This window comes from Syngnathus acus, chromosome 24 (assembly GCF_901709675.1).
Source record: "Syngnathus acus chromosome 24, fSynAcu1.2, whole genome shotgun sequence".
NCBI lineage: Eukaryota > Metazoa > Chordata > Actinopteri > Syngnathiformes > Syngnathidae > Syngnathus > Syngnathus acus.
In genome coordinates, this window is record NC_051108.1 from 2,657,304 (window position 1) to 2,680,818 (window position 23,515).

At 42.5% G+C, this 23,515-nt stretch overlaps 5 protein-coding genes across 9 annotated transcripts; 2 read left to right on the forward strand and 3 right to left on the reverse strand.

The window, feature by feature from the left end:
- The first annotated feature begins 75 nt into the window (after nucleotides 1-75).
- On the forward strand, nucleotides 76-1,886 carry rd3 (retinal degeneration 3, GUCY2D regulator). 2 transcript variants are annotated; one of them, XM_037244323.1, is made up of 3 exons: nucleotides 76-173; nucleotides 757-1,085; nucleotides 1,148-1,886. In XM_037244323.1, exons 2-3 carry the CDS (start codon nucleotides 796-798, stop codon nucleotides 1,494-1,496), a joined length of 639 nt encoding a protein of 212 aa, XP_037100218.1. In that variant the 5' UTR covers nucleotides 76-173; nucleotides 757-795; the 3' UTR covers nucleotides 1,497-1,886. The 2 variants fall into 2 exon arrangements, with proteins under 2 accessions (XP_037100218.1, XP_037100217.1); XM_037244322.1 differs by lacking the exon at nucleotides 76-173 and having other exon boundaries at nucleotides 529-1,085.
- Nucleotides 132-5,063, reverse strand: si:ch211-22i13.2 (uncharacterized protein LOC553945 homolog). Of its 2 annotated transcripts, XR_005096597.1 has the most exons (8): nucleotides 4,737-5,063; nucleotides 3,998-4,058; nucleotides 3,733-3,885; nucleotides 3,601-3,659; nucleotides 3,427-3,519; nucleotides 3,219-3,311; nucleotides 2,494-3,141; nucleotides 132-153 (listed from the first exon to the last, which is right to left on the reverse strand). XR_005096597.1 is itself a non-coding variant. In XM_037244324.1 (7 exons), the coding sequence occupies exons 1-7, from the start codon at nucleotides 4,737-4,739 to the stop codon at nucleotides 3,091-3,093; spliced, it is 513 nt and encodes a 170-aa protein (XP_037100219.1). In that variant the 5' UTR covers nucleotides 4,740-5,063; the 3' UTR covers nucleotides 1,674-3,090. The 2 variants fall into 2 exon arrangements, 1 of the variants encoding a protein (XP_037100219.1); XM_037244324.1 differs by lacking the exon at nucleotides 132-153 and having other exon boundaries at nucleotides 1,674-3,141.
- A 516-nt stretch (nucleotides 5,064-5,579) lies between these two features.
- On the reverse strand, nucleotides 5,580-9,902 carry rhag (Rh associated glycoprotein). Its single transcript, XM_037244320.1, has 10 exons — nucleotides 9,647-9,902; nucleotides 7,961-8,144; nucleotides 7,738-7,888; nucleotides 7,506-7,653; nucleotides 7,250-7,416; nucleotides 7,044-7,181; nucleotides 6,855-6,976; nucleotides 6,713-6,786; nucleotides 6,565-6,638; nucleotides 5,580-6,468 (listed from the first exon to the last, which is right to left on the reverse strand). The coding sequence occupies exons 1-10, from the start codon at nucleotides 9,822-9,824 to the stop codon at nucleotides 6,394-6,396; spliced, it is 1,311 nt and encodes a 436-aa protein (XP_037100215.1). The 5' UTR covers nucleotides 9,825-9,902; the 3' UTR covers nucleotides 5,580-6,393.
- A 6,106-nt stretch (nucleotides 9,903-16,008) lies between these two features.
- On the reverse strand, nucleotides 16,009-17,469 carry LOC119118102 (serotriflin-like). Its single transcript, XM_037244861.1, has 7 exons — nucleotides 17,331-17,469; nucleotides 17,065-17,165; nucleotides 16,905-16,995; nucleotides 16,678-16,820; nucleotides 16,483-16,577; nucleotides 16,313-16,395; nucleotides 16,009-16,201 (listed from the first exon to the last, which is right to left on the reverse strand). Exons 1-7 carry the CDS (start codon nucleotides 17,428-17,430, stop codon nucleotides 16,074-16,076), a joined length of 741 nt encoding a protein of 246 aa, XP_037100756.1. The 5' UTR covers nucleotides 17,431-17,469; the 3' UTR covers nucleotides 16,009-16,073.
- Nucleotides 17,470-17,570: 101 nt separating this feature from the next.
- Nucleotides 17,571-22,867, forward strand: si:dkey-12h9.6 (macoilin-1). Of its 3 annotated transcripts, none has more exons than XM_037244858.1 (12): nucleotides 17,571-17,876; nucleotides 18,382-18,536; nucleotides 19,626-19,767; nucleotides 19,944-20,070; nucleotides 20,157-20,280; nucleotides 20,350-20,525; nucleotides 20,766-21,225; nucleotides 21,288-21,446; nucleotides 21,517-21,687; nucleotides 21,761-21,890; nucleotides 21,983-22,157; nucleotides 22,381-22,867. In XM_037244858.1, exons 1-12 carry the CDS (start codon nucleotides 17,859-17,861, stop codon nucleotides 22,569-22,571), a joined length of 2,028 nt encoding a protein of 675 aa, XP_037100753.1. In that variant the 5' UTR covers nucleotides 17,571-17,858; the 3' UTR covers nucleotides 22,572-22,867. The 3 variants fall into 3 exon arrangements, with proteins under 3 accessions (XP_037100753.1, XP_037100754.1, XP_037100755.1); XM_037244859.1 differs by having other exon boundaries at nucleotides 21,764-21,890; XM_037244860.1 differs by lacking the exon at nucleotides 22,381-22,867 and adding an exon at nucleotides 22,231-22,351 and having other exon boundaries at nucleotides 21,983-22,194.
- Nucleotides 22,868-23,515: the final 648 nt, after the last annotated feature.

The window sequence follows — 23,515 nt, forward strand, 5'->3', positions numbered from 1 at the left end:
ATAATGGAGCGCAAGAGAGAGAGAGAGAAAGAGAGAGAGAGAGAGAGCGAGAGATAGATGATCCATACCGTGTCAGCCAGGCTTCTCATATCATCGGACTGACGCCTTCACTCACAATTTTGTCTTTTTGGGGGGGGAGTTGTCGATGACGTCCTAAACAAGGAAATAAAGAGGTAAGAAACAATTGCCTTTTATTATTTTAGAGCATTAACTAATTGGAACCAGATTAACAATATTCCAAAGAACATTCAATGAGCTGCGTTCCATTTATGTCATTTGATGGTGAGATCAGATGAAAAATATTCCATGTGCTTGTTCTCTCATGTCTGGATGTGTCTTGTAAAAATAATAAAACAAATAAAATACTGATTGTATAAATAGAATGTGTTAAACCAATCTTAACAAGCGGAATGTTTTTGAGTTGGACTCGTTATGTGAACGGATTAACTCGGGATTAAAGAGAGGACAGTTACAAAACAATGTGGCCACCTGTGTGTGTTTGCGTGTGCATATGTGTGTGTTTGCGGACAAACGAAGGAACTGAATTCAGGACAAATAGACGATGCATGATAATTAAAGTCATGAGAGTAAAGGTCTCAAGCAAAATTTGTCACAAATTTGGAGAAAATCAATCTCACAGGACACTTCATTAGGTACACCCACCCAATCTAATGCGACAAAAATCTGCATTGACAAATACAATTTTGCATTTTGATTGGCACGATGGAATTAACAGACTATGATTTTGATTCTAAGTTATTAGAGAGTGTTGTGGCGAGTGAGGAGGACCGCACCATGGCCTCCTGGTTCAGCTGGAGCGAGCCTCACCAACGCATCCCCCGCAGGGAGCCGGCCGACGTGGTCACTGACACGCTAATGGTCGAGCTGAGCTGGCAGCTGAAAGAGGCGGAAAGGCAGCAGAGAGAGAGGGAGAGTGAGTACCGGCGCCTCAAGACCGGAGTGGACTACAGCTGGTTGGCCAGCGCGCCACGCTCGTCCTATAACATTAGCACGGGGGAAAGGCTGGGCCTGGAGGACCTCTGCTCCAAGGTGCCGCCATCTTGCTGTGGAGTGGTCATACTCAGGTACGAGATTGCCTTGGTTTATCGAAACAAAACGACAGATCTCTTGTCTTGGTTGTCCGCAGGTTCCGCGACGCAATCCAAGCCAGCGAGCCAGAAGTGCAGGAGGTGTCGACCCTCTTCCGCTCCGTCCTTCTGGAGGCTGTGGAGCAACTTAAGGAGGAGCAGGAGGCACAAAGGCTTGCTCGCCAGTGGAGCAATAAACGCACCAAGAGTATGTCGCTGGTGAACTTCAGGTCCCGCATCAAGATCAACCCCTTCGGGAGCACGGCAGGCCTGATTTCGGCTGAGGGGACCCGTTTGAGCGACCTGAAGACGGTGTCGGAAGATGTGGAAAGAGGGACAGAGAAGGAGGAGAGAGTTTGGAGCATGCCGGACTTCCGATTAGGAGCAAGCAGTGGTAAACTTGTCTGACAGGAGGACCATGATGTGGAGATGGGAGAATTGAGTCACATGACCTGACTCGAGTCGGACTTAAGTCAGTTTTTGACTAAAACGTACGTGACTCACAGACTTGAACTCCAATGACTTGATAAGTCTTACATTGTAAAATGTCAGTTCTTATTTTTGACAGATTTTTCTTTTTGTTTATTTTATCTGTGCACTGTATTTTTATGTCTAAGCAGGAAATGATGTCCCACCCCCATCACTCTGAGGATGAGTCACTCTTTGCACTCTTTCTCAGCACACAATGACCACGCGCAACACTCCCCCACACAAGGTCAGCCAGCTGAACGCTTTGCTTCTCTACCTTCTCTTTACAAGCTGCAAATGAATGAATGCTAATAAAATATTACAGGAGAATGCGAGAAATCGGTTTATTTTCATTTGGGTCCATGAACGCGTTCAACTGGTTTGAAACAATAACGGACTATTTTGTTTGACATATTCATTCACGTTGAACACAACGCCCACTTTATTAGGTACACTAAAACCACTAAAAGAAACTGAGATAACTTGCTGACAATCCAAACCGAGGATTATTATCAATGCATGTCGGATATTTTATTGCGTTGGATTTAATGATGGTTGGTTGGGGTGTATTTTTCACGTTCGCCACTTGGTGGCAATATAAGTACGCACTACGAACGTAACTTCCGTCGAATGCTGCGAAGAAGAGACCGTACGATAGCTACACTGGAAGTAGAAGTCATAGTTGCATAGTTGACACTCAGGGTAACTTTTGACACACCCGAGCAACTTTGAGAACCTTTGGTCGTTATATCTACGCAAGACTTGGATTTGATAAAGCATTGTGGAACGTGGTTGTCTCGGTGAGTTGCGTGGCAACAGCGTTAGCATGCTAAAGCTGTCAGAACGGTGACGTCACATGTAAACAATATCGGGGCTTTTCAGTTTTTTAACAAAAAAAGTTAGCAAAATGCAGTAGCTATCACACAATAAAGCTTACCTATCGACCAAAACGGGTTTCTTCACGCTGACTGCATGTCAGCCAACGTTTGACTTGTTCCACACGAAGTTTGGCAATAACATGGTGTTGGAATGTCGCCCTCCTTTCCAACTGTGTTTGTCCGACTGAGAGCTCTGCTGAATATTCATGAGCGAACGTGACGTCATTTGAGAAAAGCGCTAACTTGCCTAGCTTTTAAATAACACAATGTTTAATGCACTAGATATTCAGATTAATCTCATTCCAATTAATGCTTTTTTTCTGCATGTGAATGTTTTTTATATGCCAAAATGTAATAAATATAAATTCTCATTTCAAAAATATTTGTTGTGTGCTTCATTTGCTTCTTTTGTGCAGCTTACACATCAGCATTTTGTTTTAAGGTATGAATGTTGCAATTGTCAATGGAGGCACACACTTATTTCTTGCCACATTTAAATAATTGAGTAAGATGTTAAACATTGGTATGTGTGTACGCTGCTTCAAGGTGTGCCCTGCCCTGGTTTAATTAACATCAACCTTTTATTTACATTTCTTCCCCCTGGACAGCCCACTTGTAGTTTCCTGAGGTCGGCGGTCGTGTCCACTCGGGAAAAATCACAATGTAGAGTTCAAAAACTCCAGAAGTTCGGCTCGATTTTTGTCCCGCTGTGGTAAAAACAGATATATGAGATGGAGAGCGAGTAGTAAAAAAATAAACTCGCTGCTAAAGACATTGAAATGACCTGTTTATCCTTTTTTGACTTCTTTACTTTCATCTTGATCTTCTTTCCTGAAATCATGCTGTACTTCTTGCCTTTTTTCTTTTCTTTCAAGTACTGAAGAAAAGAACAAACAATGACATTTGTCACCACAAGCCACTCAGGGATATTCGGATTTGGGTAAAATTTCAGGATCCAAAAACAAAGTTGAACAAAATCTTGCGAAAACAACCTTGGATATTTGAACAGGCCCAGCGTTTTCTTCCCCTCCTTTGGATTTCTTTTCCTTTTTACGTTTCTGTCGCTTCTCTTTCTTTGCCTTCGGCTGGACATGAAAAATGATAGGACACAAATTTGAAAAGGATACTGTCAATTCATGAACAAAAAACACAAAATAGACAAATACCTTTTTTGGTTTGTCCCTTTTCCGTTTCTTTGACTGCTTTTTGGACTTACTTCTGGAGTCTGGTAAGAAATTGGTGAATAATGTTTGGTTATTAAAAAGGTGAAACAAATCAAAGTTTCCAATTCAACTCACCGCTGCTTGTGGAACTACTCGGGCTGCTGCTGGATGAGTGCGACGAGCCCGATGAAGAAGTGGACGAAGCTGAGAGCGACTCTGACGACGAACTGGAAGAAGACGACGATGAGGAAGATCTACTACGGCTGCGTTTACGCTTTTTTTCTCTACCTGCATGAATAGAACACTGTAGTAAGCATGTTGCGGTGGACAATAAAATTATACATTTAGCATTTGTGAGTTATTCATCTGATGTGTTTATTTTAGATTCAAGCAGCCTTGCCTCTGCTCTTGTCGTCCGTCCTGGAGGTAGAACTAGAAACTCTGCATTCGGCTTTTGTGGACTGGAAAGGAAGAAGATGCATATTGATTACTCGGATGAATCTGACAAACCTAGAGAAATAGAGTGTTTTAAAGGTATAGCAAGAAAGATGGCAAATGGGAAGTTAGTACTTCTTTTTCCTTATTTCCCTCTGTTGTGTTGTCCTAGAGCGATACTTTTTTGTTGTATCAGTGGATTTATTTGGGATAATAATACAATATGATAAGAAAGATCCGATTAGCTGTGACAATATTAAAATCATGATCTAGCATACGTGTTTTAATTTAAAGCCCCCTATGATTGAAATATTTTCAACTTTCAATTACATCCATGACTTCATTCCATTAATTCAACTTTTTTTTTTTGGAACAAAATAAATAAGTGGGGCAATGCACAACATTAATCGTATCAAATATTGTATACCTTTTAGCATTTGAATATTCTGGCGTCATCAATTTAACCACAACGGGGACATCCTTTGAGCAACACCGATCGATCGTCTCAATTCGATGTAGCTACATCAACAACTACAACAAACTGTCACGCAGAAGCACAAATACATCATCAAAAACGGAAAACGTTATATTTAATGGATTTTGCCGCAGCAGATTTGAGTCCGAGACTCTAACCAAACGCATCATTTATATTTGCACAATTTAAACATGCAATGCGTTTAATAGATGACGGATTTAATACTCACCATGGCAACAGTACAGTCCGGTTATTATCAAAGACACCTTGATAACCCTACAACGTGCATAGGTGTAGAGATAATCGTAGCGATGCTCCGCGAATTAGCATTAGCTAACAACCATTGGCGACATTGCATCCCAGAATGCACCGCCGCGACGTCCCTCCACAACAAGGAAGTGAAAAGAGGAAAAAAGTACGAATTTGTTGAATATAAAAAAGAATACAAACGCTCAATAATGACTATTTTCGAATTGGCACAATGTACATATTAAATCTGGGTTCGTTGCAGCAACTCAAAATGGTACGGTAGTTCCAAGTTTGGATGGCCCCTATGTGCTTGTTTGTGGTGTATTTATGCTCAATAGCGCCCCCCCCAGCCACCTGCGGTTGATCTTATTAACTACAGCTAAAGAACAGCCACCAGACCACTACGACGTATATCAGAAGTTAAATACGTGGTGCTATATTTCAATTAAAAAACGTTGTTGTTTTTTTAGCAGAAGAACTGAAGAGAACGCAAATGATCCTATAAGTTGCATCAACATTATGGCAGAAGGAACAGTTACACTAAATACCTTAAACCTAAATATTTTCTTACTGGATAGATATTGTTTCGATTTTAAAATGTGTTTAAATTAAGGCAAAACGGGCAATTTAATCAAATTTGCAAATGCTTTATTTATGGTGACCCCTGCCCCTCTACCATTATCATGAAATATTTTGAATTGAAAGACTTTTTTATCATCTTTTTCAGCCAGCAGTTTCCAATCAGTCTGTTAATGCATTGTTGACAAACTTACAATTTAGTTTCTAAAATTCATAAAATGACCACAAACCAAACACACTTGTATAATAATGTACAAAACATTTATTGTGGCAGTGTTAGTACATTATACAAAATACAAGTAGCACTGGATAAAAATATAACATTTGGATGCGTTTCATTATTCTAGGAATTATAAACGCCCCCCTCCCCCCCCCCTCCCCCAAACAAAAAGCAGAATTGATGAGTAACTATAAAATGTAGTCAGTTTGAGCTCACCCGCAGCCCCTTGTTCAGAAATAACACCAAAAAAATACTTATTTGTGTCATAGAAATGATGACCTTTGTATACAAAAATATTGATCATGTAATATTTATCTTCTGTCATCTAATGACACCTGGAAAAATAGAAGTTGTGTACCGGCTGTTTCAACACTGCAGGCCTACAACCAAACTGACCATGTCAATCCATCAAAGTGTAAAATTGTAAGTACATAGAAGAATACATTTGATGTCATACAAATAGTAACAAAATAAACCTCAGTGGAGAGACACATGCATACACACACTCTCACCCACATATGTTGGTTCATCACAGGAACATTGAACGTCTAAAGGTAAGGGTGATGAGGTCACGTGAATTGTTCTTCGTATGAAAGGATAACATAATGCTTGACAGCAAAAACATACAATGTAAAAAATACATGCCTTTAAATTGATTTAGGTAAATACAGGAAAAAAAAAAAAGCTTACAGGTGTTGCTGCGTTCCAGCCAGCATGAAGCAATGATTTTTTTGTGAACTGTTGTTTTCAGCGTCCAACAAAAAAATGACCCTGAAGGTTTTTGATACAATTTCCATTTTTTAAGGGTTGACCATTTCTTTTTCTTTCTTCCAAGTTTTTAAACGTCTACTTTGTTCTTTGGGAAATCTGAATGAGCCAAGTTCTCCTCATTTTCCTCTTCTTCCGCAGGGACCTGGAAAAGACAGATTTAAAAAAAAAAAAAACACCTACTGTATAATTATCTTTTAAAGACTGTTATGTTAATATTCGGGCAAGTCGAATTTCTTACCTCCCAGTAAATAGAGTCATCAAAGCAGTTCTGGTCAGGAGGTTGCCCCCAGATAGGCAACTTCATTATCAAGCCTTAGAAACCAGAAAAAAAAAATTCGATTCAACATGTCAGATACATCAAGAAGATGTTTTTCATCTCTACCAACCTGTGATAGCCCCTCCAACCAAAGCGAAACCAAGAGACGAACCCAAGGCAGCGGCTTGCATGGTAGCTTTCCCTCTAAAGGTGAACAATTGATCAAACCACCAATTGAACAAAATGACCTTTGAATGCTTCCATAACCTTACCCTTCCTTTTTCCCCAAAGCCACAGCCACAATCCCAGCCAAGCCTCCCAGGATGCCCGGCATGCCGTGCAGATTGTGCACCCCACAGGTATCTTGAATGCCCAGGTTAGATGCCAGAATAGGCTGGAACGAAAAAAAAAAATGTTTGGCATGGAATATTATGTGCCATCAGTTGTCATTTCCAACTCACAGTCAGGTACTTGAAGCCCAGTGTGGAAATGATGCCAGCCACTAAACCGATCAGCATCGCGCCAAAGGGCCCAATGTTCATATCGGCGCACGTTCCCACGGCAACGCCGCCGGCCAGGGTGGCGTTCTGAATGTGCACCTTAAGATGGCGTGACAAAACAAGGTCAGTTGAAGTCACATTTCGGTGGCACGGAAAGGTGATCTCACCATGTCCAATTTTCCTTTGTGCTCCACCAGGCTGGAGATGGCGTAGGCAGAGAGGACGCAGGTGGCCAGGGACAGGTAGGTGTTGATCACCGCAGTGAGCTGGGTGAAGCCCGGTTCGGCAATGGCGGAGTTAAAACTGGGCCAGAACATCCAGAGGAACACGGTCCCTGTTGAAAAGGGTCAAACTCAGTTCATGCAAATATCAAAAATAGTTTATTAAGCAGTCTGTAGAAAGTTTCAATAACAGGTGTTTTACCGATCATAGCGAACAGATCCGAGTGGTAAACAGAGCCGTCGTTCTCGTGTCCGTTCCTCAGACCGGGTCGGTAAAGTACTCGAGCCACGGCCAAACCGAAATAGGCTCCGAAGGCGTGGATGATCATGGAAGCCCCGACGTCATTAGCCTAAAAAGAAAAGTCAAGTGTACACTCTTTTTGTGTGCTATCATAATTATAATCTATTTACTCGGGTCTGGCCGGTGATCTCACCCCCATGATTTCTACCACCAGATGCTCGTTGATGGAGAAGATGGAGATCTCCAGGATGGTCATGATCAGCAACTGGAGCGGACTGGTTTTACCAAGAACGGCGCCGAAAGAAATCAGAACCGTGGCGGTGCTGAAGTCCGCGTTGATGATTCTACACACGCAAAAAAAAAATCACTACGTGTGACTGAAGTAGAGATAACATTTGATGTCATCTTGACCTTACTTAAAGATGTTGACTTTAATCTTGCCGTCATCCAGGTGCCAAATGCCCTGCATGAAGAGGCCCCACTGCAGGCCGAAGGCGGCCAGAAGTAAGTTGATGCCCACGCTGCTGAAGCCATATCTCTTCAGGAAGGTCATTAAGAAGCCAAAACCGATGAAGATCATAACGTGAACATCCTGGAACACTGGAGACGCACAGGAAAGGGAGTAAGCCTTGTCACGCCTGGCTCAGATATTGGATTAGGTGGAACATTTGATTATGTGACGTGTTCAATTCCAAACAGACCTCACGCTATTCATTTCCTGCACCCTCATTTGATTTATTGAAATCATTAATTGGGCGCTGGTGGGCATCTTCCTTACACAGGAGCTGTTTTGTCAGAGTTCGAAAAGCAATTCAATCACACTCTCAATGTGATATTCTCGACTTAGCCGCCTTGTTCTGCTTCTATGAAGAGCATATGACCCTACTAGGTTTAGATGGAGTATGGAAGTCTGAGGCAAATAAGCAAAGCGTTATTTTTAGTATGCAGCAAAAAATTTTCCCCCACTTGGAGACTTCGATTGGAAACAACAATGTTACACCCAACTCAAGTTGAGAAGGTTATTGTTGATGATGAGTGTTCCCCTGAAAGACAGGAAATTGGAACCTTTAACTTAATGTGATGAACTCCATCCATGGAAATAACAGAGCAGAAAGACAATAGAAGTAATTTCCTTTCACTAGAACACATTTAATGGTGGCCGGTATTGTCTCACCATTTGCTTGTTCAGAAGGTAAATAACGAAGAAGGAAAATAAATCTATAAATAAAATAAAGAATAAAAAATATATATGTATATATATAAAATATATATATAAATATATAAATAAAATAAATTATATCTATATATATAGAAGGAGGAAAATATTGACATTGTCCACTTGGATGAAAAATACCCCAATTATCTGACCTGGGGGGATCCAATCATATTTTATCCTCGGACTAATTCCTCAGTATGACACGTTACAGAGGAAAAAAAGTGCAATGGTCACAACTAAAGCTTTCTAAAACAAAAAAAACAACCAACACAACATTTGACCTGCGCACTGAAAAGATGAGGCCTGGCGTCACGCCCAGACATTAGGTAAGTTGGGATGCTCCCACTCGGCCACGACTATAAAGCCAAATTATTGTAAGGAAGGATGCTTGAAATCATTTTGCTCCATAAAACTGTCATTCAGTATTGTATTATTTGTTTTGCACTTAAAGTCAGGGTTGTATCTGGACCAAGACCTTTTTACAGTCACACTTTGACAACATGGCATTTTGTTTTGACTATATTGCTGCATACACTCTAAATTCACTTTAATGTGGAAAATATACAATGATAATATGTGCATAATTAAATAAAAAATAAAAAATAGAAGATTAATTGTGGCCAACAGGTCTTGCCAAATGATCAACACGATTAAAGGGAAGATAATGCTTGAAATTCAATAAAATGACGCCAAAGCTCTACATTTAAAATGGCAGATATTGCGCCGAGCTTATCTCTGCGCTTCACGCCTGCCACGCCCAACTCGGAGCGTGCGTCCGAGTCCAAAAAAGTTTTGAACGATCTCTCTCTTAAAAATAAATCAATAAATACATATAATCATCTTAACACACATCCCTCCACAAACCAGTAGCACCAGTTACACTTACTGGGATAAAGCTCCATAGGCTCTTGGTGGTGGTCGGTGTCATTGCCGTGCGGTTCGTGGCCGTGACCTTTCCCGTCATCGTAAACCACAAAGACTGCAAACAGGACGATCGTGATAAGCTCCAAAGTCAAAGCCACCAGGGAGAACTTGAATCTCATGTTGGTGGCGTACGCAGGCATCCTGAGTCCCACTCGATCAAGTCGTCTCTCTGTGGCACTCCCGAGTGAAGGGAGCGAAGAAAGCGGCGTCTCCTTTTAAACTGATGGCGGATTTTGCTGTGACCAATGACGACGCAGAGGTCTCGGGGCCTCCTGGATGCTGAACTCCACCCCCCCCCCCTCCTGCCCCCACGTTAATTTTCAGGGATGGGTTTCCTCTTCAAAACCCAAGTGTAGTGATTGCCACTTTACACACATTTATTCTGACAGCCATTTTGAGTCTGAACGGCTAACTTTTGTGACTTAAAAGTGGATATATGGTGAAACCTGCATCGGTGGAATCACATCTTCACCATCCAGTTTTGTTCTTACCTCTTTTCTTTTCCCACTTTCCCAAGCTGACAGCTTGATTGGGTCTCGAGGTTCTGATCCACAGCTCCTACAGTGGGCTCTGGGAAAATAGCAGGCCAAATTAGCCAAAGTGCAGAGGTCTCTTTTTTTTTTGCAAGCCTTGAGACGTTCATGAATGAGCCGAGTAGTTCATCAATGCCAACGACGCGTTTCTGTTTGTTTTGGAGCCTTTTTCCAAGCGCATGGAGGGAAATGACTCCCAAATGTTGAGAGATAACAGAAAAGTTTTTCTCGGATTTTTGGCAGTAGATACAAGTATTGTTTTCGAGACAGGCTTGAATGGCGACCAGGATTTAGTCATTCATCCTTGATGGTGACAGTTACATGTTGTTTTTTGATCGGATCTTACTCTATCAATAAACACTTCCCTTTCCTTCTCCAATTTTGATGGTGATTAAATCCGCCACTGAACCGGTTACAGCATAATTTGTGCGTTGTGTTGTGGAACTCCATCGTGTCCGATTGGTTCAAACGCTGACAGCGCGCATGTTTACTTCCATAGCGTGCTGTCTTAGCAGCTGCTCAAACATTCAGACCAGCGACCCTTTCAGCTGCAGTCGATACCCCCCCCCCCCCGAGCATTTCGTCGAGCTCGTAGCAACGATAGCGCACCTAGCGTCGAACCGTGCACGCTATTTAGGAGGCCTGCAGTTCAGCAACAAATCGAAAGCAGGAGTGAAAATGAAGTCGGCTCGGATCTCGCTTGAAGAAGAACTTGACGTAAGATGGCTTTCCATCTTCCTGGCTGGAATGCGCCTGGAATGCGTCAATCCCAGCCTCTGCATGGTATCGCAAGCATACGTTCCTATCTATACGTAGGAATCGTCCTAAGTGAGGAATGTTGCGTTGACCCCCAGAGGATCTACACTGCTTCTCACGAACACATAAGCAGCCTTATCTAGTAAGCGGGACCCTTCATGAGGCCTTCCTGCTCCTCAGTAGTGCTTTGCCGAATGTTCTATAACTTTTGATCTGCCTTCACCCCTTTGACCCCATTTCCCCTCTGCTTTTAATCAAGAAGCAATTAGATGAAAGGAACATAAAGCACGTAACCTCCAGATGACCTGTACATCTGGTTGGTTGGAGATTCCCCATGCAAAGACGTCTGGTGATCCATCAGAAGACCGCCATGTTAGTTGAACCCTCCGAGTATCATATACAATAAGATTCATGGCTGCCCCAGATGGCGCAAAGTTCACGTGTCTGTATGTTGCGCAATAGTACTTTTTAAAGCCCAGGCAAAAAAAATAAAGCGTGTTTAGGACTGATAAGTGTTACATGCACAAAATACAGCACACTTCCTGTTTTGGTCGTGATGTCAGGACCGTTTAGAAAACAGTATTGTTTTGTTTCTTCTAAATTGACTTTGTAGTGTGTCCTCATGGCAATCTATTTTTCTTAAGCAAGGTAATGATTTGTTTTCTTACAACTTTTCATGTAAATTCCTACAGCACTATCAACTGGAATACAAATAATGATAGTAATTATGAACCCCCACCACACACACACACACACACACCCTTTATGTGCATATACTCCAAACCTCGTTTCCTGTGTCAGGAGCTGAGGGGAACGCTTGCCCCATCCTGATAAGCAAACTTGAAGTTTCGAGGAGGAAAGCCTCCGCTGGCGACTAATCAGCATGTTAGATGTTGGTAATCAAGAACAATCACCAGCTCTCATCATGTAGCAGTCAACTATTTACGCTATAGACGCTGTACAGTTATCTCCATTGTTTGGAGGATTGCCTCAGTTTTTACAGATTTGTAAATATAGAACGTGTTGAATTTAATTTATATTGGGCGTAAAGAATATTCAGAATCTGCACGACCTGTTCTGTATTAAAAAAAAAAGTGTCATATCAATATATGTTTTTTTGTCTTATTTGATCAAGTAGATGCAAACTGCATACCACAGAACAATTCAAAGCTTTGCACACAACTCCAGACGTGCATGGACACTAACCAGGTGCAGGGGGGGGGGGTTGAGTGGCGTGCCTATCGTGTTGTTGTGGAACGTATAGAAGACATAAGTCAAAAGTGGGCCCATACAGGAGTGCAGGGCTAAATATGAATGCTGTGGAAGCGAAACCACATGCGCGAAACGTGATAGGGAGAAATGAAAGTTATGTACGTGCGCTTGAACTTGGAGTAAAGTTGAAAGCAATTCGTTTTGGGAAGCGGGTCCGCCTGTTCAGACGTAAAAATCATTGTCAAATGGTTTCATCCCCGTGGATGGATGGATGGATATTATCTTAGCAGCTTTGAGGTGGCCAAGTAGTTAAATGAGTGCAACACAGGAGCCACTTTGACTGGCCGAAAATGGAGTGTTCACGCCCACATTGGCGCTAACTACCCTTTTTTTAAAGGCGCTAGCTCGCACGGGTCGGCGTAATTACCGGCACTCCGTCGAATCCACCTCTGTGTCGATTTATCTCGTGCCAAACGTGATGAGGTAACAAGAAGGGACTGTAGTGGTGAATTTTCTTGATTGAGAAATTCATTTGCACGAATAAATTGGAGGTTGTCCAGAATCCCAGACTTTCAAGTGGCACCGTAGTGCGCTTTGATTACAATTACGTAATCCCTTGATTACAACATTCCTGCCTGTAGGGTCTACAAAACCCTTGCTTACTGTTTGTGGCCCATTTGTGTGTGTGTGTGTGTGTGTAGGCCAGCTGTGGAGGAGGTGGGCAGGATGGCGAGGTCTTAATTTGCAGCGACGTGGGATTTCTTGTGTTTGCTCGGGCACACAGATAAGTCGTTGCTTGACTTTCTAGTTTCCTCAATTTGGAAGATAAAACAAGCCAAGCGTTGGTCTCAGGCCATTGCAAAGCCGAAATGTACGATAAAGATCCGACAGTTTACCCGTCTGCATGAACTGACATAACGCAAGTTGGGAAGGTGGAGTTGTTGTCAAGATCCTAATGTCAAATGTAGAGCCTTCAAACCAAACTTGTTTTTCTTTTTTTATTCACTCGAGCTTCCTCTGCGGTCCATCCTGACATTTAACGCGGAGGCTCCTCACCGCAGCGACATGTAATTGCTTTATCTCGCGTGGCATTCTTTCGACGGCCCCTAATTGAGGCCCCCTTCACCGCACCCTTTCCTCGTTCGGCTCCATGTGGCAATCAACCTGCCGCGTTATCACTGCATCCTATTAAAAACTCAAATGATTGGACCACAACCCTTCCCATAGATGTCAGAACACGCAGGGGAGGGTTAGGGTGGATGGGGGTTTAAAAAAAAAAACATCCTGACTCCAATAGCGTGGGGGAGTGGACTTTCAATATACATCCTGTGGAGAGATTGGTGGGTTGAGGCATATCGGCAAAGTAGAAAAGGGAGGGAAAGAAGGGAGAGCAATTTTTTTTGTCACGCAAACGTCAAGGCAATGGGAAAAATTTTGTGCATGCCATAATTAATGGCTCCTGTAAAACATTGCAAATGGTCAATCCAAACAATGGATTTGCCTTCCTGGAAGGATTTTGATTAATGCCATATGAAAAAAAAAGGATTATATTGATGATTTCTTTTAAAGTTTTACCCACTTGTAGTAACGTGATCAACACGAATTTTTTTTTATTGCACGTTTATTTAATCAGGGACTAAACAATACTTAACATTATACGAGGAAGGCTAAGTCGACTTTTAAAACCAAACTACAAATCAACCGACGCGTACAACAATACTCACAGGCATTTATTCTTTATCCTCTGCAAAAAAAAAAACAAAAAAACTTAAGGAGGGTTCCACCATATAATACTGACCCGAGAAGGCTTGACCCTTCCGTGACCACTTGTTGGCGTGAAGCTAATAGATTTGGTCCCTACATGTGTCTGACACACCAGCTAATGGCTACCAGGTTCACCAGGATGGGAAAAAGGAATGCCCCCCCCCCCCCTCATGTGTAAATGTCAAACGTCTGTGTCTGATTACTGCGCGGCAGCAACGATAAACAAATGTAAAGACCCGTCGGGGTTATTTATTATTAAAGTCAAGAGCTTTGAAAAGATCCAGCAGCGAGAACATGCAAAAAGAACCGCACTGCTCTTACGCAATATGGAAAAGACTGTTTAAATTAAAACCAATGATTGGTAGCTATTTACACAAAAGTTTTGTTTTTATATTTTATCGCTGCTTCTGATATGGTCATCTACACCCACAAAGCATTTCCTTCACTTTAGGCTCAATTTGTTTAAATGTACATTTCCAGTGAGGCCATGAAGAAAAAAACAACTGGCTGATGGCTGACACGAAGCAGACGAGCATCCTGGGAGAGCTCCGTGTTTGGCACTTTACTCGTAAAACAATAACATGACGTGGACTTTAGGAAGCACTACGCTTGTACGGCACGTCGAGTCCATCATTTAAGTGATTGTTTGGACAATATACAGAAACATACGTCTGCCTTTACATTCAGGCATCTACAGTGGCCTTTTCCTCCTTGTCAATAAATTTGATCTGTCAAGACTTTTGCCTCACGCGTCCGCCCCCCCCCCCCTAACCCAGGCATGCGTTGAAAGCTTAAGAGGCAAATGTTGTTGTCCTGAATATCGTAGAAGTCCGGTGAAGGAAGGAAGCCCCACGCCCGTCACGTTCTACTCTCACGTTTAAACGGTTCCTCGTCGATAATGGCGAAGAGCGAGTGGCACCTGCTGCCCTGTGAGGCAAATTTAAATTTCATTTATATCAAATAGTCTGCTGCACTGACAGTCTGACTTTTTTTAAATTGAAAGAACTGTCTTTTTTTTTTTTTAACCCCCCCAACCCTCGACATCCTGTTTCTGATCCAGAGAGTGATAAAACACCAGACTAAATGAACATGTCTTCAGTCTGGACACACTGATGGTTAGATTTGCATCTGCCTAACTATTTTTTCTCTCCCTAAAAATTTTTTTTTCAGAACACACATGACAAAGGATGCACAATATCGCAAGAAGGACAAAATGATGCCATGATGCATCCTTTGGCCTTCGCACCAACAGTCTGAGCTCACTGCTGAAAGCGATAACGGGATTATCGTGCTCCGCCTCATGGGAGGACATCCGTTATCACTGGACACATTGCCAGAGGAAAGGCTCACCCCTTATCTCCATTTGGAACTCCACCCCCTTCAGGTGGTCCCCCTCATGGGGACGCAATAGAAATAAGTTTTACTTTGTCTTCACTACAGGTGCCAGTGTAAAGTAAATCTTTCAACCTTGAGTGTTTATTTTAAGTTAAAGCTTTTTGTCAGGTAGGTCAATCAGAAATGTGAGCGTTAAATAGATAACATGCATCTGACGTTGTTTGAGTTTTGATTGTACTTACAGGCTCCGCATCCTTTTCCAAGATGGCTGACACTTGGAAGGCGATGCCGAGGCTGCAGAGGAAGGTGAAAAAGAAAACGTTCACGATTTATACACGCTGAGGCCATGCTGCCACATGAGTATCAAAGTGTAAGCTTTAAACACACACACACGCTCTCACTCACTCACTCAAGGTCATCTCATGGAGTTTTTCCTGCCGTGTGACACCTGTGAGATGACCTTGATGATTTGAGTCATCTCTGTTTATGTAATAATAAAAAAATATAAAAATACTTATAAAATAGTAATTTAATTTAATTTAATTTAATTTAATTTAATTTAATTTAATTTAATTTAATTTAATTTAATTTAATTTAAATAGTAATTTGATCTTCCCTTATTTAGCTTGGTTATTCCTACTGAATTCGGGGTTATCATCCCAGAATTGTCTTTCTTTTGTGGAATATATATAAAAAAAAAGGCAAAGTTAGAGTTAGACTCACATCAATGACTTCAAGACTTTTTTTTATTATGATTTCTCCTCAATGCAACATTTCAGACGGAAACTTTTAGATAATCTGAGACGTGCACTTGCAGGAGGCGGGGCACCAAGAGGCGACGTTGCTGTTCTGGCAACCATGCTGCTTCTTCAGATCAGGACAGTTGCTGTACTTGTCAGTGTACTGACACGGGTTGGCTAGCGGGGGATGATACCGTAATGTGTTATGTCAATGGAAAGAACTGCAGGGTAAACATACGTTTTCTTTTTTTTCTTTTTTTTGTTGCAGAGATAACTTGGGCTACTTACTGCACAGTTTATTCTCACAGGCGTTTGGGCAGTCAGCACAGGTGGGGCCGGATTTGTAGGGGCGAGAAAGCTGGTAATTTCCGCTAAAATAGTGCACAACGGCAAATGTTTTTTGCGTAACCGAACCTGAATGTGTGTTTTTACAGATTCGAGGTGTTTTATGTACTTACGGTGGGCAGTAGTGGCAGACGTAGAAATACTTGTAGCGAGAGTTGGGACAGTGGGCCATCGCACAACCAATCTGATTGGAGCGGTACCAAACAATCTGGAGAGGTAGGATTAGATTAAAAATAGAAAATGCAAACCAAATAATATTTGAATTGAAGCAAATATATTGAATCTGAGCATGTCAGTCCTCAATGTACCTGTGTGAAATGTCCAACAACTCTCCCGTTAACAGAACCCACTCCATAGCGCCAGTCCTTCACTTCATCATACCACGCCTGGATGGCGTTGCTCCAGCTGTTTTTGTAGCTGGACATGTACAAGTTCTCACCGCAGCCGCTAGCTGCAACACAGAAATAAGAAAAATGCCAAAATGGCCATTTCACACCCCAAAAAATTAAAATTTGCATGCCAATAAACAACTTACTACTGATCTCCCTGTAGCTCGCCGGGCTGTGATTCATGGAACAGGTGTTAGCCCAATTCTGAGCATTGCTTGCGGCTTCTCTGTTCCAACTCTGCGGAGGCCAGACAGGTACATTTTGGCTTGTATGTCCCTATTGCGCAATGGATGATCATGGATTTACCATTTTGAGCATGTTGCTGGCAGAAGGGCTGACGTTTCTCCTCAGGGTGTTATGTTTGTTCACAATCTCATTCTGTTCGGTGGATGAGGTCAGGACGGTTCCTAAAGTCAGGCGGTGTTAAAGGTTTATCTCGGGTGGCTGGAACAGGAGAAATAAATCGACTCACCTTCCTTCAGATAGATCGGATTCGATCAGAAACGTGAGAGGAAGAGTTGTGGCGTTAAATACACAAAATGCAAAAGATATTGTTTGAGTTTTGATGGTACTTACAGGCACAGGCTCCGCAACCTCCTCCAAGCTGGCTGACACTTGAAGGGCAACGCAAAGGCCCGAGGCGCACAGGAAGGTAAAAAGGAAGGTATTCATTGCTAAATTCTGGACCGACACCCTCTTAGGGCCACTTATCAATTTATATACGCTGGGGCTTAAACACACACACACACACACACACACACACTCAAGGTCATCTCATGGAATTTTTCCTGCTGTGTTGCACCTGTGTGATGACCTTGATGATTTGAGCCATCTCTGTTTATATAATCCAGCAGTTCTTAGAATAATTGACAAACACTGGCTTCCAAATTGCCTCAACTGCTAAAAACCAATTTTGTATTCCAAGTTTTTTTATGCACAATTTTAAAAAGCACCAGAGTCGTTTTTTTTTTTTTAATTCAAATATCTATTGCAACTAGCCTACATTTTCGGTGAAGTTATTCAGGAACCCCTCCTGGACATTTCCCCCTTGGATTTCCGGTGCTGTATTTTCACCTGCAGCCCTGAAAACCACCTGGATCATGAGCCAAAAGAGGCAGGTAGGGCTTCCTTCATCTATTGTTCTCCAAAGCAGGATGTCCTTCATTAAGTGGAGCGAAGTTTCGGTTCTGTTTCCTCATCCGTGATGTTCCTGTTGAGTGATGTTGATCTCACATGGATTCAAATGAATGTATAGCTTTTTTTTCTCCAACAGAAACGTTTTTTTTTTTTTTTTTTAAACGTGGCAGTGGTTATTCTACTTGAATTTTCATTAAACATTTGAAAAGTTGAGACTTCTGGTGGGTCACCTCACCACAAAATGGAATTTGTCCACCAAGATGGAATAAAACTCAATATTATGGGGTGCTCAAGTCTTAGTGTTTGAAAATATATTTTACACTCACAAATTCACAATGAACGTCAACTGAATTGAGTCACGGTGTGTTTTTGCCTTCCACGCTTGTTCGTCCGCCATTCATTGCGCATGCGCAGCGTCGCTCAGTGGTACCCTATTTTTGTTCCTCGACATCGCCACCATCACCATTCCCATCGTCATCATCACAGGTTGGAGTGAACATCCTCTTCTTCCTTCCTCTTCCGTCGCGGTGGAAGACAAAGGGCGACGGGGAGAAAGAAGATACCATGAAGAAACGATACGTGGACGCGAGCAGGCTCCGAAAGATGAAGAAATTGAAAATAAGCGAGAGGCTGTCTGAAAGGTAGACAGCCCGCCGGTGGCTGCTTTTGTTGTGGCGCTGCCCGTCTGCGTCTTTGTGGCACACTCCACTCACCTGTCTGCATCACGTCACCGCCACACCGCCTTGTTGTTGTTATTTTGCGTGCGTGCGTGCGTGCGTGCGTGCGTGGGCACCTCATTGTTCACACCGGTCAAAAAAGAGAAGATGCATGAAGTTACCATCGGCCTGCTTCTATCTATCCCCACGCATGCCATTTCATATTAAAATCACATTTGGAGTCATCTTCTTTTTTTTTTTTTTTTTAAATGACTTGAAATGTCACGCACACTGATAAATCCTTATTTTGTGTGAAATGTGCCACCCCAAAAAATTTACATTTATTTATAATATACGGATCAACTTTATTTTCATGTTTTACGTAATTACTTTTAAAATAAAAATAGCATAAAATGACTATTTTATAATGAATATTCTTCCACTCTTTATCTTGACAAAAGAAATATATTTTTATGGCCAATGGTTCCACATAATTTCGCTATTACAATAAACGTACATTTTCAGTAATTGTGTAATATTGTTTAATGTCATGGCATTCTTTTTAAACCTTTTTTGATCATCTTATTTTGAATGTTTCCTCGGCTCCCTTTTATCAAACAACTTCTCACGTAATAAGACAAAAGCATGGACTCAAACGCAAATATTTTTTTGTCTAAGATTCAAGATAAATTAAACAATCGCGCACGAAAACAATTGGGATTGAAAGCATGTGCGGGAGGAAGCTGTGGCTCTCCCCCGCTGCCTCGCTCTCCTCCAGATGAAATATCGCCGTGGTTACCAAACAAAGAAGGCCCGATGTGGTAACAGCAGCCTATGGATGAGCAGAACAAAGGGAGAAAAGCACGGCTCATCTTCTGGGCTTTGTGGTGGCCTCATAAAACTAAATCAAGACAGCCTTGGTCAAGTGGCTTAAATCAAAAGGATGTTGACACCTTTAAGATCCCACAAATAAACACGGTTTGACTCATTAGTCACTAATATGATTATAGCTTTGATGGGATTTACAATGTTTGATTATTGATCGATTTTTATGCATTGATTGTATGATTGCAGCGCTTACACCTTCCTGAAATTTATAGCCACGTGGATGTTGGTGCTACTGGCCGATTTCCTTTTGGAATTTCGTCTCGAATACCTGTGGCCATGCTGGCTCTTCTTTGGGAGCGTGTACACAACCTTCCATTGCCACGGGCTGGTGAGGATGGCGTTTCCTAATATGTGTTGTGAGCCTTAAACTAGCAGAGTTAAAGTTTGAAATTCATAATGTAATTTGACTTTTCATCAAACTGCAACACAAATACCTTGTCACTTGACGAGGGTGCTGATCATGTGACGTAAATCAAATTAACGACATCATTTGTGTGCTTGCAGGTTATTTGTGTCGTTTTTGTATGCGCCGCCTTCACACTTGACATCTTTTGTTTGATTTTTGTTCCTCTGCACTGGCTTTTCTTTGTGGCCAGCACTTACGTGGTATTCAATTATATTTGGCACACAGGTGAGCGTGCACACTTTCTCAAAAAAAAAAAATAACAAAATGAAAAAAAAACATCTCACCAAAGATTTTTTTTATTCCCTCTTCAGAGAAGGGCATTTGCATCTCCACGGTGTCCTTGTGGATTTTTCTTGTGTACACAGAGGCTTCACTTCGACTCAAAGACCTTAAAACCTCTCATGCTAATCTTTCTCATCTCTTTGCTGCTCACTGGTATGTTCAATTGGGATGAGTTAGTGGTGACATGAGCACATTTGCCTCACCGTGTTTTCTGTGACGTAGCATTGGATATCCAGTGGTGTATTTGGGCTTTGACGCCACCTGCTACTTCACCAACATCTTCAAGTTGCGTATTCAGAAAGCCGTGCAGAGCGACAACGACTTCCACATGCACCTGCTGCAGCATTCGCTCCCGCCGGGTTCGCCGCTCTACCCCAGGACGACAGTTGACAATGGCTGTGAGTCTGCAATGACATTATTCGTATGTAGATAATAGTCAGTGCAAGGCATTATTACCTTTGTGAATGCACAATTTTCCAGAGAGCTCACAATGAAGTCTTCAAACTACTTCAACTTAGTTTCTTGGCACCAAGATGCCACAATATGGCATCAAGCATTGCATGAATATCCTCCAATCACTTCAATCTACAAAAAAAAAAAGTGAAAACCTGACTAATAGACTGTTTTGCTTTTTCCAGCCTCCAGATGGAAGTCAAAGTCTGAGTCCAGTCAGTACCAGTATCAGAACGGTGCTGTTCTCCCTCAAGACGAGTCCAGCACCATAGACTGCCTCCAGATCTGCAGCGAGGAGCGAGTGGTTGAAAAGGCGACTCAGGAAATACGTTCAGCTGAACCCAATCGCAAGCTGTTGTTGTCCAAAGGCAGCTCCAGTGAGTCCAGAGAGGCCCTCCGCAATGGATTAGAATCCTCCACAACCCCAGAAAAATTACCTCTGGAGGAGCAGGCCAGCAAAGCTGCACGTGCAGTCAAGAATTTATCACCCAAAGTCCGACGAGCAAACGCGGCCACGCTCTCGCCTCCTGCAGGCAGGATGGAGAAGAAACAACGCTCCGGTGGGAAAACAGTCAGCCCCATCCGGGATGGACCAGACAAAAGTGCTGCGGTGGCTCCAAATCAACATGCTGAGCAGCTGAGCAGGTGAGACACATTGAGAGAGAAAATTCTTCATCAGCACTCACCTTTTACGTTTTCCTGCTCAGGCTGGAGCAGGAACTGAGGAAGTTGAGAGGCGAGCTGCAGGTGAGCCGACATGGCGAGCAGGAGCTGAGGAGTCACATCTGCAACCTGACCAACAGCGAGAGGAGCCTCAGGCCCGAAGTGGCCCTGTTGCGACAGTCCAACATGCTACTGCAAAGCAAGTGAGTGGACCATTTTCTTGTTCTCATTAAGGTGGTGGGAAATTGATTTTTTTTGCTTTCATTTTTGTAGAATAATGTGCTTGAACAAAACCAAGCAGCGGGACAAGCAGACCAGCGCCATGCTGGAAAAGAAGACCCGGGCGGAGACGGAGGCCAGGCTCTCGCTGGAGAGGCAGGTGGCCGAGCTTCTGGTGCACAGACCCGACGAGGCGGCCGGCGTGGCCAGGACCATGACCACCAGGTTGTATATTCATTGTATTCAAGCACATGTGTACATCTTATGTGAAATGTAAATGACTGTTTCTGTTCCACAGCAGGCAGGAAAACAGTGAAAGCCAAATGTTAAGGAAACGAGTTAAAGATCTGGAAGCCGAGTACAAGCAACTGCAGCTGCAGTATCAAGTCCAAGAGAGCCGTGTGCTCGATCTAGAAAGTGATGTGGAGGTATTTAGTGACATATTTCCCCGATATAAGTTTAATATTACTCCAAAAATTCCTCACGTCTGCCATGTAATTTAGAATTTTGCAATTTTCAGGCTTTTGGGAAGTACCGCGTCGTCGAAAAGGATACGGATTTGCTCCTGTCCACTCTGTCGGCCCTTCAGGACAAGGCTCAGCATTTGGAGTACAACCTGAGCGCCGAGACACGCATCAAGTTGGACCTGTTCTCGGCACTCGGGGATGCTCGCAGACAGCTGGAGATCGCTCAAGGTTCTTAGTTTCACTCATTTAAATCTATCCATTTGTTGTATCCATCCGCATTAGAGAAGCGGGTGAAGTGGAGAATTAAGTCCCCAACAAAACCAAAATGCATGTATTTGCAATATAGAAGAAAGCTGGACTTACTAATCAGCACCCTCTTGTGGCTATTACTTGAATAACATTCAAATCGACGTTTGACATTGACCCTGCCTTTCCTCTTGGTGTCTGCCAGACAAGCTGTTGAGGCAGGACAAAGAAATCAGCAGCATGAAACAGAAGATTGCCGAGGTGATGGCGGTGAGCCCCGGCGTGACCTACGTGACCCCTCGGCCACCCGTGCCTCAGTACCTCACCAAGCTTCTCAGCTCAGAGCGCTACATGCTCAACCCGCGCGCTCTCATGTACCAGTGTCTGAAGAAGTAGACACCAGCACCTCCGTGTGAGGAGGAGGGAGAGACGGGCTGGACAAGATATGTCAGCTGTCGTCATGTTGTCTGCCTCAAGCCCGAAGAGGACTCTAAGCGGCCTCCACTCGGCAAAATGCCTTGGGAGCTGCACAACCGGTGCTAATAGGACATCCCACTCGACAAAGCTTAATCGGTCAATGGTGCGAATCCAACGCAGGGGTACCATTGGTCCATGCATGTAAGTCAGCTCATGTTTTTGCTTAATTTTCCATTTGGCTCTTTGGAGCAGTCACTCTTTTGCCATGATTGGAAGAATAAAAGAAAATGCATGCATAAATATGACATATTTTAAAGGCCACCTGACAAATTGAGAATTGTGGAGGTGACACACACAATGAAAAGCACAAGTTTTGCAAATTTTAAATAATCGGGATAATGTTGGCAACAAATTGAAAGTATTTCATTCCTTCATTATATGCAGTTGATGCAAATCATAATGCTCCATAACACAAACTATTATTCACATGTTGACCAATTAAAAGCATGTGGTTCCAACTTTTGTGAGGTTTTGAACCAAAACCTATTTGTGATTTTGAACATCACCGGGTTTAGCATCTTTTCAATTTTGAATTGATGACATTTTTAGATGGAGACCTCGTCCAGGATTGGAGTCTGTTGACCTAAGATGGTCCATGAACTGAATTATTGTGCCTATGAATGTGACTTTCAAACATGAAAGTTAAGACACGCAAGTTAATGTAAATGAGTGCTGTGTTTGAACTTGAAGTGCTATGTACTGTTTTTTGGAGTTCTGCTTTGTTTTTGTTTTTTTCTACTCATACACATAATTGTATTGATATTTAAACCAACAGCTGGATGACATTCCGGAGAGCTGTGATGTCACCAATTTTGGGGGTAGCTTTTTATTTAGAGGGTGTTTCTAAGGTGTTTTATATGAAA

Excerpts from the sequence above, each read along its gene's own strand:
- rd3 (XM_037244322.1), top strand. The coding sequence starts at position 724 with ATGGAATTAACAGACTATGATTTTGATTCTAAGTTATTAGAGAGTGTT. Across the intron at positions 1,086-1,147 it reads TGTGGAGTGGTCATACTCAG|GTTCCGCGACGCAATCCAAG; the intron begins GTACGAGATTGC and ends GGTTGTCCGCAG.
- si:ch211-22i13.2 (XM_037244324.1), bottom strand. Across the intron at positions 3,312-3,426 it reads GGCCTGTTCAAATATCCAAG|TACTTGAAAGAAAAGAAAAA; the intron begins GTTGTTTTCGCA and ends TCTTTTCTTCAG. Across the intron at positions 3,142-3,218 it reads AGTCAAAAAAGGATAAACAG|CGGGACAAAAATCGAGCCGA; the intron begins GTCATTTCAATG and ends TTTTTACCACAG.
- rhag (XM_037244320.1), bottom strand. The coding sequence starts at position 9,824 with ATGCCTGCGTACGCCACCAACATGAGATTCAAGTTCTCCCTGGTGGCT. Across the intron at positions 7,889-7,960 it reads ATTAAAGTCAACATCTTTAA|AATCATCAACGCGGACTTCA; the intron begins GTAAGGTCAAGA and ends TTGCGTGTGTAG. Across the intron at positions 6,787-6,854 it reads GCTTTGGGGAAAAAGGAAGG|AGGGAAAGCTACCATGCAAG; the intron begins GTAAGGTTATGG and ends GTTCACCTTTAG.
- LOC119118102 (XM_037244861.1), bottom strand. The coding sequence starts at position 17,430 with ATGAATACCTTCCTTTTTACCTTCCTGTGCGCCTCGGGCCTTTGCGTT. Across the intron at positions 16,996-17,064 it reads CCAGCAACATGCTCAAAATG|AGTTGGAACAGAGAAGCCGC; the intron begins GTAAATCCATGA and ends TGGCCTCCGCAG. Across the intron at positions 16,578-16,677 it reads TTGTTGGACATTTCACACAG|ATTGTTTGGTACCGCTCCAA; the intron begins GTACATTGAGGA and ends CTACCTCTCCAG.
- si:dkey-12h9.6 (XM_037244858.1), top strand. Across the intron at positions 20,526-20,765 it reads GACGACAGTTGACAATGGCT|CCTCCAGATGGAAGTCAAAG; the intron begins GTGAGTCTGCAA and ends TGCTTTTTCCAG. Across the intron at positions 21,891-21,982 it reads ATCTAGAAAGTGATGTGGAG|GCTTTTGGGAAGTACCGCGT; the intron begins GTATTTAGTGAC and ends TGCAATTTTCAG.